The 15,184-nt window shown below is 34.4% G+C and overlaps 1 protein-coding gene, 1 long non-coding RNA gene and 1 pseudogene across 2 annotated transcripts; all 3 read left to right on the top strand.

The window, feature by feature from the left end:
* Positions 1-6,610: 6,610 nt before the first annotated feature.
* Positions 6,611-8,987, top strand: LOC133806323 (uncharacterized; annotated as a pseudogene).
* A 105-nt stretch (positions 8,988-9,092) lies between these two features.
* LOC133806322 (uncharacterized) lies at positions 9,093-11,468 on the top strand. Its single transcript, XM_062244439.1, has 6 exons — positions 9,093-9,128; positions 10,698-10,766; positions 10,893-11,005; positions 11,076-11,160; positions 11,228-11,300; positions 11,398-11,468. The coding sequence occupies exons 1-6, from the start codon at positions 9,093-9,095 to the stop codon at positions 11,466-11,468; spliced, it is 447 nt and encodes a 148-aa protein (XP_062100423.1).
* A 517-nt stretch (positions 11,469-11,985) lies between these two features.
* Positions 11,986-12,728, top strand: LOC133806985 (uncharacterized). Its single transcript, XR_009879098.1, has 3 exons — positions 11,986-12,093; positions 12,307-12,342; positions 12,419-12,728. It is a non-coding gene; the product is annotated as an uncharacterized LOC133806985 (long non-coding RNA).
* Positions 12,729-15,184: the final 2,456 nt, after the last annotated feature.

Genomic DNA, 15,184 nt, shown 5'->3' with positions numbered 1-15,184 from the left:
TTCGTTGTTCCTTTTGTTTCCTAAGGCTTAAGTTTCACTTAAGCTAATCCCGAGGCTCGGGGTACCAAAAATGTCCCCTAGGGCGAAATGGTCAAATTTCCCAATATTCCCTCCTAAACTCACTAACTCCCAACATATCCCCAATTATGCATTCCCATTACCTGATAACCCAATTAAATACCAAATACCCAAAATACTTCTTGAGTCGCCCCGAGTCAGGTATTGGGTCTCGTTGTGACTTTCCCGCTAACCTACTCCCAGAGATCGTCTCGTGCCGAGTAACTCAAATAGACCCACATAATAATGTGGTCTCACACATATATCACATATATGCACACACATATATATACAATTATGCCCATAATGGGCCAAATTACGAAAGTTGCCCTTCTAATAAGAAATGGACCCACATGCATATTTAATACCCCTAAACATGCACAACTAGTTATATTATCATATATCTCACATAATCACAATCAAATATATTAAATAAACATATAATTCCGTGTATTGCCATCCTGGCCCCCTAATCAAGGCCCTAAGCTTTATTAGGTAATTTTGGGGCGTTACATATCTCCTCCCCAAAATAGTTCCCCTTAAGCACAACAACTATGACCCCTTAATTCTTCAGCCTAGGATCTTCAAGTTTCTTCAAATTCCTCATGCTCCATGAGAGGGAGAGAAAAGAACATGAGGGAGAGAGGGTGAGCTGAAAGTTCTTATTGTTTCTTTTCCTTCTTCTTTCTTCTAAAGTCTCAACATCCAAAATAAACATATATATCCCTTAGCCAAATGTCCAAATTACCCCCTTAAGTCTATCCAAATCCTCAAGTGCCTCTAAGGGAAATTTCGTCATATGCCACAACCTGTTAAGTCCTTGATTATTCCTATAAATCCCCTTTTAATCCCGACATGTCCAAATCATTACTAAACTACTACCCGTTACCCGGTAAATCCTGAACACCAATTTTCTTCCTAAAATACCCCTAGGCTCCTCCCGAGATGGGTATTCGACGCTGTTGTGACTATCTAGCTAAACTGCTCCCTAGGATCATCTCGGATCGCACATCACAAGTATATCACCACTAACTCGTGGTATCAATCAAAATATACACAAATATTAGATTTATGCCCTCAACGGGCTAAACTTACAAATATGCCCCTAATAGCCAAATAGGGCCCACATGCATATTTAATTCACCTAAACATGCATTTCTAATCACATTATCATTCAATTCACATATTAACATAATTAAATCAATTATTTCCCTCCCAGCATGCTAATCAAGACCCTAAGCCTTATTAGCAAATTTGGGACGCTACAACTATCCCCTCCTCACAGAAATTTCATCCTCGAAATTACCTGAATAACTCGGGATACTATTCCCGCTTATCTGTCTTAAGTTCCCAAGTTTCCTCCTCCACTTTGTTGTTCCTCCACAACACTTTCACTAAGGAGATGGTCTTGCTCCGCGAGACTTTATCCTTTTGGTTGAGAATCTGAACTGGCTTCTCCACATATGATAAATCCTGATCCTGCTCCAAGTTCTCATAACTTAGCACATGCGTAGAATCTGATACATACTTCTGGAGCATGGATAAATGAAACACATTGTGAATCCCTGATAGAGCTGGAGGCATCGCCAATCTATAAGCTACCTCTCCAACTCGTTCCAGAATCTCAAAAGGGCCCATAAACCTAGGACTCAACTTGCCCCTTACTCCAAACTGCTTCACCCCTCTCAAGGGAGAAACTCTGAGAAATACATGGTCACCGACTTGAAACTCTACGCTCCTTCATCTCAAGTCTGAATAACTCTTTTGGTGACTTTGGGAGGCGAGCATTCGAGCTCTAATCTTCTCAATCACTTCATTGGTCCTCTGAACAACCTCAAGACCTAGATACCTCCTCTCACACGTCTCATCCCAAATGATGGGTGATCTGCACTTCCTTCCATATAACATCTCATATGGAGCCACTCCGATAGTCGCCTGATAAATGTTATTATACGAAAACTCAATTAAAGGGAGATACTTACTCCAAGATCCCCGAAAATCCAGTATGCAAGCTCGAAACATATCCACCAGTATCTGAGTCGTTCTCTCAGGTTGTCCATCCGTCTGAGGATGATAAGTGGTACTAAACCACTATTGTGTGCCCATAGCCTTCTTCAGGCTCTCCCAAAACTTGGAGGTGAAAGTGGGGTCCTTATCGGATACTATCGACCTCGGAGCCCCATGTAGTCGCACGATTTCCTTCACATACAATTCAACATACTGCTCCACAGTATAAGTTGTCATAATAGACAAAAGTGGGCGGACTTGGTATACCTATTCAAAATCACACACACTGAATCATGTTGTCCCACGGTCTTCGGTAATCCAACCACAAAGTCCATGGTGATATCCTCCCATTTCCACTCTGGAATCCCTAGAGGCTGCAACAACCCTGCTGACCTCTGATGTTCAACCTTTGCCTGCTGACAAGTCAAACATTTGGCCACATAATCCACCACATCCCTCTTCATTCTTGGACACCAATACAGAGTTCTCAAATCTTGGTACATCTTCGTTGTACCCGGATGTAAAGAATAGGGAGTGGTATGAGACTCATCTAAAATCTCTCACTGGATACCAGAATCCATCAGATTGCAAATTCAGCCTTTGTACTTCAATAATCCCATCTCCAAAATAGAAAAGTCTTTAGCCGCTCTGGCAAAGCCACCCTCTTTGTGCTCTTTGAATTGGGGATCCTCCCCTTGTGCCTCCTTGATCCTCTCAATAAGTGTGGATTGAAGAGTGATATTGGCTAGCTGTCCAACTACTAGCTCAATACCTGCTCTAGTCATCTCTTCGGCTAACTTATCTAATATCTGCCTCGAACTGAACAACTGTCCTGGGCCCTTCCGACTCAATGCATCAGCCACCACATTGGCCTTCCCAGGATGGTACAAAATGTCACAATCGTAATCGTTTACCAATTCCAGCCAATGACTCTGGCGCTTATTCAAATCCTTTTGAGAAAAGAAGTACTTCAAACTCTTATGGTCGGTGTATATTTCACACTTCTCGCCATATAAATAATGCCTCCAAACCTTAAGTGCAAATACCACCGCTGCCAATTCCATATCATGTGTGGGATACCTCTGCTCGTACTCCTTCAACTATGTCGACGCATAGGCTATTACCTTTCCATCTTGCATCAGTACACACCCCAAACCCTGTCTCAAAGCATCACAATAGACTACAAACTTCTCATTGTCTGATGGTAGACTTAATACTGGAGTGGTAATCAATCACCGCTTAAACTCTTTGAAACTTTTCTCACACCTGTTTGTCCATATATACTTAGTCTTCTTACATGCCAGTTCAGTCAATCCCTCGATGAATTGCCGATAATACCCTGCCAATCCCAAAAAGCTTCTATCCTCTGGTACACTGCTTGCCCTGGGTCAATCCCTCACTGCCTCAATCTTACTTGGGTCCACTAAAATCCCCTCCTTGGTGACAATATGACCTAGAAATGTTACTTGGGGTAACCAAAACTCACACTTGCTGAACTTAGCATAAAACCTATGCTCTCACTGTTGGGAATTGTGCCCTGAAAGCATATGTAGTAGACATTGTTTTAAGAAATAAATAAATAAATTGAATTTGTTATGCATATATTTTATGGACTATATTATTCTGTGATAATATTATGTAAATATCAGAAAAATTCCTAAGTTCATATATGTGATCTCAAACACGTATTGGTATGGGAGGATTGTGTTCGAGATAAATGAACTTGAATAGTTCGCAGTAAAATAAAGTTATGGAATCTTTAGAATAATTACTGCAAGTACGGTCCACTAGTATTATGAATACATGTGATCTAGATCTGGATCACTAGTGTAGTAGGACACTTTAGTGGAGGTACTTTATATATTAGAGAATATATATAATTGGACCAGATACGTTTATTAATACTTAGTTAAATACCGTTTCGAAGTATTAATTAAATATATCAACTAATGATCATATACAAATAGATCTTAATCTTGAAGTTACTATGAACTCTTGTTTATGTTATATGAGTTCTTTGATTCACTCGTTAGGGTCTGTCAGAATGATTAGGCTAGAAACTTTTGTTTTGGGAACTCATTAGTGTAAATGGCTGGGGACATAGTATACAAATATGGAATCTATACCTTCTCGCAAGAGATTGAATAATGGTTCTCTTAAGGGTTGACTTTTGGGACTGAAAGGTTATTGAGCTCAAATTCATAATTTAGTTATGAATTAACCTTCACTAGAAAAGTCAATGGTACTTAAGGAAACAAGAGATAATTAAAGGGGTAAAACGGTAATTTTATTCCCGATTAATTATGAACCATTATTAGAGGGTTAATTTGTATGTAATGATTATACCAATGGACACTTTATTGTTATAAAGTACTCAGTAAATGAAAGATCTATAATTACAAGAGTACAGTCTCATATTTATAGTGGAATAATCATGAGATTAATAAATTAAGATTATTTAATTAAAGAGTTTAATTAATAATCATAAATTTATTGGAGCTTTGAATTATAGGTCCATAGGTCCCTACAGCGGCTTTATCAACACTATTCAAGGTAAGAGTTGATATAAAGGAAAAATGGTTAAAAGACATATTTAAGAAGAAATTTGTTATTCGGGCCAAATATGTAATTATATGATAACAGTGATTAATTCATTAATTACAAATTAGTTGTAATCAACAAAATTAATTAATTATAATTTTCGAAATTATAATTAATTAAATATTTAATTTTCGAAATTTGTATTGATTTTAATTAATTGGTAGAATTAATTAATTATCTTTATTTGAGTGAGAGATAATAATTTGATAAGTTCAAACTAGATTTGAATTTAAAGTAGATATTTATTCAAATAATTAATTATATTTGATAATTAGTTAAAAAGATATTTAATTTAAATTTGAATTAGTTATTAGGTTGTTAGATTTATTTTAACTAGGTAGTTTGAATAAATAATTAAATAAAAATAGAAAAATCAAATATCCCTAAAATTAAGGGTGGTACACGACCACACACAATCCATGGACTGTGTGTAGCGTGTACTGCATGATTTTCAGGGATAAATTTTTCAATTTTATTTATTTAATTAATTAATTAATGGAAGATTCAAAAAAATTAGTTTTTGGATATTTTCATTAATGAGATAATTAATAAATTAAATGATAAATTGTAAATTGGTTAAAGATTTATTTTTTAAAATATTTTCTATTTAAGTAAGACTTATCAGAAAATAGAAAGAAGAAGTCTTTCGATCTGAATAATAAAAGAACGTTACTTTTCTACCTCTCCCTGAAAAGATAAAGAACCAATCTCAGGCCTTTTCTCTTGATCTCATGTGTTGAGTACATCAAGTAGAATCAGAAATTAACCATCATTTATTCTCTAAGTGCCCACACACTTCTTAAGGTGTAGAGAACGCTGTGGAAGATCTTGGTGTGAGTACCTGGGAGCAGCTTGGATAGAAAGATCGTTCTTATTACGAAAAGATAGCAAGGACACTTGATAGGCTTCAAGAGTATGATTTCTATCCTTATCTTGGTTATAATTAATGTATGTAAACTAATGGATCCGCATATTTAAAGGTAGTTTAAATATGTTACAAAACTTTTGTTGTACACTGGGCCAACCCCACCACCATTTCGCTGTGCATTAGGAAACTTGTTCCTAACACTCTCAACTGCTGTAATACCGGGCGAGATGTTGCTCGTGCTCTGTCTCTGACTGGGAGTACACCAGTATGTCGTTAATGAATATGATCACAAACTTGTCTAGATAATCCTTGAAGAACCTATTCATCAAGTCCATAAAGGTTGATGAGGCGTTGGCTCATCCAAAAGACATAATCAAGAATTCATAGTGTCCATACCTCATGCGGAAAGTAGTCTTTGGTATGTCATCCTCTTTAATCCTTAACTGGTGGTAGCCTGACCGAAGGTCAATCTTAGAGAACACTGCCTTCCCTTGTAGTTGATCAAACAAGTCGTCGATCCTAGGTAGTGGGTACTTGTTCTTAATAGTCAACTTGTTCAACTCTCTGCAGTCAATACACATCCTTAAAGATCCATCCTTCTTCTTGACGAAGAACATTGGAGCATCCCACAGTGAAGAACTCAGTCTAATGAATCCCGAATCCAGTAATTCTTGCAACTGAATCTTCAGTTCCTTCAACTTTCACTACTACATTTTTGACCAAATATTACGGCAAAATCTTACATAACTTTAGAAGTGCTATTAATACATGCCAAAAAAAAAAATACACGGACAGTATCGGGGCCAAATGAAAAGTAATAGGCGCCAAATGAAATTTTACTTCACAAATAAAAAAGCAAAATAAAAAATGAAGAAGGGTTTTCTCTATTCTCTCTATTCTCTTGTTCTCTCAGTCTGAATCCTTAATCTCTCTCAATCTCTTCCCTCTCTCCCTTAGGCCGAGACCCTTCATCTTTGAGCTTCCAACCCATTCCCCTTCATCTTGTTTAGTCCGAATAGTTGAGCCCAAACGTCATTCATCGCTGATTTTAACGGTAAGGCGACGGCAACGAGGTGTATGCCGTCGGGTCGAGGTAGGTATGGCGTCTCAGAATTGGATTTCGGGATGAGAAGGTTTGTTTATGGAGGCGGAGATTCGAATTGGAAGGGTTGTAGGATTACGGCGAGTTCTTCGGATAGGGATGCCAATGGCGGAGGAAGAAGTCGGAGTCCGAGCTCGAGCTCGAGTTCGAGTACCAAGTCTAGCTCATTTCTTTCTCAGAGCCAAACTTATGCTCTGTTGAAGCACCAAATGGAAGTGGCGGCAAAATCTGAGGTCAGGGTTTGGGGTATTCTCCACTCTTTCTATTAGGATTTTATCAGATGCCAATCAGAGAGTTATGTATTTATATGTTTTGGAAGTTATAGGACTATGAAGAGGCTGGGAGGATTCACGACTTGTTGAAGTTATTCGAAGAAGAGGAGCCGATTTTGTGACTAAGAAGGTTGATTAAGGAGGCAGTTGCAGATGAAAGGTTCAAGGTAAATCACCTGCTCCCTTCGAAAAAGCTTATTCTTTTAGGATTCAAATTATTAGTTTCTACTTAATTATTTCGTTGGGTTTGAAAATAGAATAGTAGTTTTTCGATCCAAATTAGTAGTTTTATACAGAGCTATTATTTTTCTTAATGTAATTTACGTTTTTCTTATTGTTGGTTGTGTCGGTATCTTTTCCCTTTTTCCTTAAGAATGGAGATTTTGAGCTAATAGCGACATCTAAACGTTTAAAATCGATTATGGGATTAGGGGGAATCAAGAAGTTTAAAAGATGTACAAACTTAAGCTTTTTTCCCTAAAATAACTTTTTTGTTTGTAGTACATGTGCTTTTGGTTCAGAAGTTGAGAAAAGATGAAAAATTTAGAGTGAAATGGGAAAAAGCTAGGATGCATTGTAACTTTCATTTATGCCCATATGAAAGTCTTGGACCTGGTATTTTATGTTTCTGTGTGCACTGATACTACTAAACCAATAGTTGGTTTCACATTAAAGATAGTGTTTTCCCTGCCAGTAAAACAGGCTTTGTTGCTTTTGTTTATTGATCTATGCAGTGTTGAAGTAAATTTTTGGAGAGGCGTGAGGAGAATTAGAAGGATAGAGATTGTTGCTAAGTTGTTTTGCTGTTGGTGAGGATTCAAAACAGTTGTGAGATGATGCTGAAGTTAATTTCCTCTTTATTGTTTGTTTGGTTTCTCTTCTTAATTATTTTGTTTTCCTCTCTTGACTGTTGACGGCGCACCACTATTCATTCTTTCTTTATTCTTATTATTTTTGGTATGTTGCTTTATTTAGTTCAGAAATCAGTTAACTATATAGCAGATTCTGACATTTCAAACTTATTCTCAGGATGCAACTAACTATCGCGATGAGCTGAGAGAAATTGCGCCCCACTCTCTTTTGAAATGCTCAAGTGATGCAACAACCTTGGTACTGTTGTGAACTTATGCTTCATCAAATCATTAGATTTTTATTAGTATTTCAATCATTTTTTAATATAATATTAACGTTGCTGCTTATATTTGGTTTATCTAGCTTCTAACTCCTATTTTAACTTCAAGATTATCCATTTCAATTCTCCTTAGTTTGGGGAGGATTTTTAATAATAAGTATATTTATGATTTTGTATGTTGGATGTTGGAGCAAGTTAAAGTGATGTTTGATTGTTTTCTAATGAATTACTCCTATAATTAGACAGACTTGATAAGCTTCTAACATAAGTGATAAGATTATTTCATCAATGTTAAATATTAAATTTGAAACCTATGATTTTTCAGGGAATCATGGTTCAAGTGAGGTGTGTGGATATTGAGGGCCGGAGTCAGCCTTCAAAGGGTCGCTATTTCTTTGCATACAGAATACGAATTACCAATAACTCAGAACGCCCTATCCTACTTCTTAGAAGACATTGGATTATAACCGATGCCCATGGAAAAAATGAGAATGTCTGGTCAGTTATTTCTACCATTCGATGCCATCTGCTATTAATGTGCATTTTTCAGTTATTTCTCTGGAGCACACGACGTCGGTGAGAGCTTCCGGAGGACACAACGGAGGTCATTTTTCTGGTTGTCTCGTCTATCTCTGCCTCACATAATGATTCTCCCCTGCTGGAAGCAAGAACATCTTTGTGAGGTGAGTTTTTTTTTATACAAATTTCATATAATCAATATATAAATATAGGGTGAACTTCTAGGGTGATTTATAATCTGATTTCTTTTTTTTTTTTATATTATATTCAAAGCTAGAGAAATAACAAAACCTGTGTGCATACAACACATATACATATATATATATAGTAGCATTTCTTTCTTTTAGATTACTGAGCAGATAAACTTCTATGCCATGAGCCATAGATTTCTTTGTGATGCAGAACAGAAAAAACAAAGAAAAGGGCTAAAAATACCATAGTCCACTGTAGGATTGGTAATGAACATGGTAGATTTATGATTTGGGATGAACATACAAATTATAAATGATGAATAAAATAAATATATATGTCGTCATGACCGGGAATTTTATACAATTGAATATAGTTTATGTAAGTAATAAATTTGAATATTGAATATTGTCCGAGCCAATCAATTTTTGTCAAGACACATTACAAATTTCAATTGAGTGTTTGTTTGAACTTGATTTATTAATAGAGCTCACCATGATGAAGTGAATCTTCTCTGTACATATAACCTTGATCTAGCTTTCTATGTTTGTTATTGAACCAACAATATACTTATCCCTACTTTTAATAGACTTGTGAAACCCATGTCTGTACATTGTCTTATACATATACATAATTCCTCTTGTTTTAATCTTATTGTGCTGTGAAATCATTTTCCCTTGCTTATACTCTTTATGCCTCGCATAATTTTTCTTTTATCATTTCATCTCTTTAGGTACAATGTAGCAATTAAGTGTGCAACTATTACTCTTGCTGGGCACTCCTAACCAAAGTAGAATTATGAATATAGATTACTCTCTGTCATTTTAGATTTTTCTCTTAGAAATCCAAGTCTCTCATCTTTTTTTTCTGCAATTTTGGGTAAAATCTGAATCTTTCTATTTTATTTCAATCTCTTGCCCTAACTTCTCTCTATTCAATTCTATTTCAGATTTTGTTTTTAGAAATTGGAAAATGTTGTTGAGCTGTGGGGTAAGCTCTTTCTTCCTTAGCTTTCATTCATTAGAGTTGGTGTTTAATTTTTTTGGGGTTCTTTCAGTTTTACTTGAACAAATATACTTATCTTATCAATTTATTTAGTTCTTACTTCAACAAACAGCTTTAATACAAGTAAATGATTTATGGGTTGTTGGGGATTAGTTGGATGATTTATATATACATACATGTGTGTTCTTAGCTTCAGGTTGAGCATTTTTCTTAAATAGTCACTGTTTGTTCTTGTTTGGAATCAAAATCCCTACTATATATCTTAATAAGTATGGATGAATCTCAATGAGTCATATTTATATAATTATTTTTGCTTCTTATGTATGCTCATTCCCATATATTGATTTGTTCAGGCACTAATTGAAGTTGTTAAAAATCATGTGTCAAGTTTTTTTATTTATTTTTGATGAAAAAAGGAATATATTGCACCAAAACAAACAAATACAACCAGTTCAAAACCAACTCAAAAGGCTAACAGATTATAGACATTTAATAAGAGCAGCTAGAGAACAATTCTGCCTTAGGACTTTTTGACTCAGCCTACCATTCAATCTATACTTCACAGCCTGCTTAATCAACCTCACTATATACAAAGGAGTATAGGAACAGAAAGAAAAAAATGCAAGAGTTCCTATTAAACCACACACCATAAACCGCAGCAGCCAAAACAACAATAGAAAAGCTGTGTAGAAAACTCTTAGGCTTCCTATCTAACCACTCTTTCCAGCCAACATACTGAAGAGGCCAAATACCAGAACCCAGCCACCCTTTGAGCAAAGCCCAAACTTGTTGGGAAAACTAGCAATCAAAGAAAAGGTGTTGATGCGTTTCCTCCACCTGCTCACAGACTGGGCACAACACAGAAGCAATAGAAACCTGACACCTCACTAAGTCTTGCACTTTTGAAATATGGGGTTAATCTCACTTTAATCTCATTGTAGGTAGATTTACATTTGGCTGCTTATGGCTGCTGCTTGTGGTCTTTTCATTAGTGAAGAAGCTTTAAATATCTGGGTTTGTCTTCTGTTCTGGTACTTCTGTTTCACAAGCTCAAGAAATTTTCTTGCTCCTTTTAGTAAAATTTGTGTGTTTCATGGTTCCATTGTATGCCTGAATTCATATTTATAGTAAATGATTTAGGTTGGCATATCTATAGGAAGGATGCTAACTTTGGATGGGTCATGGAAGTCTCTTGCTGAGTCCTTTTCTAGGAATGCTGGATACATAACATTGACGATTTTTTGGGTGTACTGGTTAGCTTCCTAATTCAATTAGGTGATATTCTTATATTGAAAAATCAATCTGACACTGTATAGTTATTAGGGGAGTGTGCATTAGTGACTTGATACCATTTTATTTTGGAAAGCTTTTCAAGCAGTCTGGGGCATCTGATGATGTTTGTTCAAAGGTTAGTTCTGGTTGGTTTCAACTTCTATTACATTAATAATGTATTCTAATCTTGATGGTGACTGCAGTTAGGGATTGGAAAAGAGAAAGCTTTGAGCATAACTCGTGTTGTTCAAAAATATGGCAATCTCATTGGTTTTGGTGAGATCTCAATTCTTTTCATCCTTGACATTGTTTGATAAAAACTAATCCATATTATGGATATTGTAACATGGTTGTTCATTTATATGGTCTGTAGTTGAACGATTTTCCCTTGGAGTAAGAAATCCAACAGCATTTTTGGCCGGGGCATCGGTTAGTGTTCAATGACTAATTTACCATTTGAACTTGTTTTTTATATAGTTTTACCAGCTTATCTGTTTTAATTTATAACTAGAAAATATTATTATATTCCATATTGAGCTTTTTCTTGATCTCACTTTTATTTATTCTTATAATTTGAACTTGTGTAATGGCATACAAGTTACTGGTTTAATGGCTTCCTGTTATCTATATCGTGTGTAATTTTTAGAATTTTTATTTCCTGTTACATAACTTCTTCTTTAAATACAATAGTTTTACATGACTTCCTTGCAATCTCACTTTTTGTTTTCCTATTGATACAGACGCTAATAATGGGAAACCGTGACAATATTGACGAAATGCCTAGCACAAATAGCTCTGTGCTTCTTTCAATTCTTAAGTTGATTGACAAATATGATCTATATGGTCAAGTTGCATATCCTAAGCGTCATAAGCAATTTGATGTCCCTGAAATCTATCGTCTAGCAGCAAAAACAAAGGTACATATCATATGTGTGCGTGTGTCCCTGAAATCTATCACTTATTTTATCTAGGAGGTATGTTTTTCAACCTGATTTGAGTATCTCTGTTTTGGTAGGGTGTTTTCATAAATCCAGCCTTCATTGAGCCATTTGGACTTACTTTAATTGAGGTGATTATTTTTAACTTTGGTTTTAGATATTGATTAATGTGAAGTCCAACATGATCTCTTTTATTTATTCTACAAAAGGGAAATAAATTACTAATACAGAAATAAAAAAGTTAAATAATGCAATTTGGTGGTGCTACTGTTTTGTGTTCTGATTAACAGTTGCAAAACATTTTTTTTATTAATCCAGACTTATTTTTTTTGTCTCTGTTACAGGTTATTACTCTTGAGGATGTAATAAAGGGAATTAAGGTATAAAATTGCTTGAACTCTTATTTATTATGGCAACTTTCGTTAACCAAATTTCTATGGTCTATTATTGTTGCAGATCATGAGGGAGACTTTGATATATTTGTCACATCTTGATCACGAGGACACGGAAAAGCTGGTATGGGTTTATGGAAAATAAAGTAGTAAATGTATTGAAATATTTTTCATGTTTTCTATTTGTACCAAAGTTAGTACAAGCTTGTGTTAGCTATAGTTTTTATTTATATTTATGTCTAATAATATTTCTGTTATGATGTGACCTATTTTGAGTGGAAATTTCTTTCAAGTCATGTGGCTGCAGCTTGGGGGCTGCTGATAGTGAATAGTTTGAGGAAAAATATGAGTGGGGAATTTCTTTTATTGGCCATTCAATTGAAATTATTTTCTGCATGTATAATTATAATGGAACACCTTGTTTCTATCTTGTTAGACACTTGCAGAGAAAATGTGTCATTTGATTGTGTTATATATTATTTTCATTTTAAATTCTATCTTATGCTGTATATTCTTCTTGTATGATGCAGATGCTGTCATGTGGTGTTAGGGATCTTGATGTAGAACCTAGAGATCACTATTACATGCCCCTCTCATTTGGGAAAATATGTGGGTCTGAATAGGTTTTTTCTTTTTAAAATTATTTATTTATTTATTAAAATGTTATACCTGTTTCTTGATAATGTGTTTGCATCATCAAATGCATAAGAAACATTCATGTTCTGGAGGTCAATGTTTGCCCTTCATATTTTTTATGTTGGTTTGCTTCGGCAGGAGAACATATTTTTGGTTATGGTCATTCGTGACTTGCTGAATTTATGCAAAATCACGAAAGGGAAGGATAACAAAGCTGTCATCGCAAGTAACATTATGTAAGTATTCATGATTGAATGATTGATTATCTATCTTGAGTTGAGGTGGAATGCACATAGATATAGCCTGCCAGGCCATAACACCTCATTCCATCCAGATTCTTTGGTCATTTGTAGAAACCATGAATTTTAGCCACTTGATTTTAATTGAATAAATTTGAGAACTATGAGAAACTTGGTTGGAGGTATACAACCAGTACTTTTTGAAATCTTGTACATAATCCTCCTCTCTTTCTGCAGGTATGTTGTTGGATAGTACCCGAGGTTTCTAAGTGCTCACTGGAAGTTCCTAAAAACTGTTGTGAACAAATTGTTTGAGTTCATGCATGAGACACATCCTAGTGTTCAGGTTTTTGTTCTGTTGTTGTTTTCTTGTCTCATTAACAGTTGCAAAACATTTGCTTGAACTCTTATCTATTATAGTGTCACTAAGTGTTTTTATTTGTTATAGCTAGCTTATTAAGTATATTATAATTAAGGAATCCTGAATGGTGTCTCACATTCTGTGCATTTGATTTCTTGTTATTTTCTATTATTGGGTATATATTAATGTATTCATTATTGATGAGATTTAAGTGTTGATCATATGTAATTATTCCATTTAACTGATACAATGTAAACCATGTCCAGCCACTACTTAACTGGCCTTTTCTTTTTATTTGCTCATAAGCAGTTGCTTCAACTAAATTGGGGAAGATATTGAACTCCTATGCCATATTGGCCATGAAAATGTAAGGACTGTTAAGAATTAGAATAGCTCCTTAAGCTCTTATCCATTTGAACTCCTTAAGCGATTTAGCCATTTGAACTCCTAAAGCGATTTTCACCTTCTTTACTAATTTTGACCTCATTACTGACTAGTTCAGAAGAGAATTTGGGTTTAGTTTTACACTAATGAACATGACTATTTCATATATGTTCCATATCTTGCAAAGCTGCTTTGTTATGGTTTATACTGTACATATTTTTGTTTAATCTAACATTACTTACTTAAGTAGTGTTGGGTTTCATTGCTTTTTGCTTTTCATATATGTTTCATTGCAGAGTTAAATTGTTTAACAATAAGAAGAGATTAACAGTTGTAGGCTTTAAAAAATTTCAGAGCAACATCATGAGGAGGTTTGAATTGGAAACCTGAGGAGATTTCAATTTAGCGAGCTTTAGATGGCAACAAACAACTTCAGCAGCATGTACTTGGTTGGATGATGAATTGAAGGATGGAGCATGTTTCATGCATGATTTACTTTTGTGTATATTGTAATGTTTCTGTTTTTCATTTTGAAAGTAAAAGATGTTCAAGATTATAAAACTTTATTATGTTATGCTTTCAAATTTAAGTTAGAACTAAGATCTCATGAAGTAGACATATTCATGGTTTGAATTAGTTATTGTTTAATGTAATACTTGTGGTTTATCAATCTATTGAGAATTACATTTTATGATTAATTTTGATTTTTTTTTTATCAAAATACAATAATGAAAATCTTTTAATTAAAAAAAAACCTTATAAGTATACTTATCAAAATAAAATTTAAAATATATTATCCACACTAAAGTAACAAAATTTTATTACTAGACTTTTAATATGTTATGATTTAGAAATATATTATAAGCATAACAAATCGTTATGATTTATATAATATAACAAACTAAAAATGCTATCAAAATAATCAAATGTAACAGTGGAAAAGTGTTATGCATAAAGTATAAGATTAAACTCCAAATTTATAATCAAATACTCTAACTAAATGTTATTATTTGAATATTATAGCAACTAAAAATGTGTTATTGAATAGTTTAAGATAACACCGAACATAACATTCGAATACTGTTATAGAAAAGACATGACATTCAAATGCATAAAGTATAAGATTAAACTCCAAATTTATAATCAAATACTCTAACTAAATGTTATTATTTGAATATTATAGCAACTAAAAATGTGTTATTGAATAGTT

This window comes from Humulus lupulus, chromosome X, assembly GCF_963169125.1.
Source record: "Humulus lupulus chromosome X, drHumLupu1.1, whole genome shotgun sequence".
NCBI lineage: Eukaryota > Viridiplantae > Streptophyta > Magnoliopsida > Rosales > Cannabaceae > Humulus > Humulus lupulus.
The sequence above is the reverse complement of the archived record's forward strand: the minus strand, read 5'-3'. Positions and strand labels throughout refer to the sequence as shown.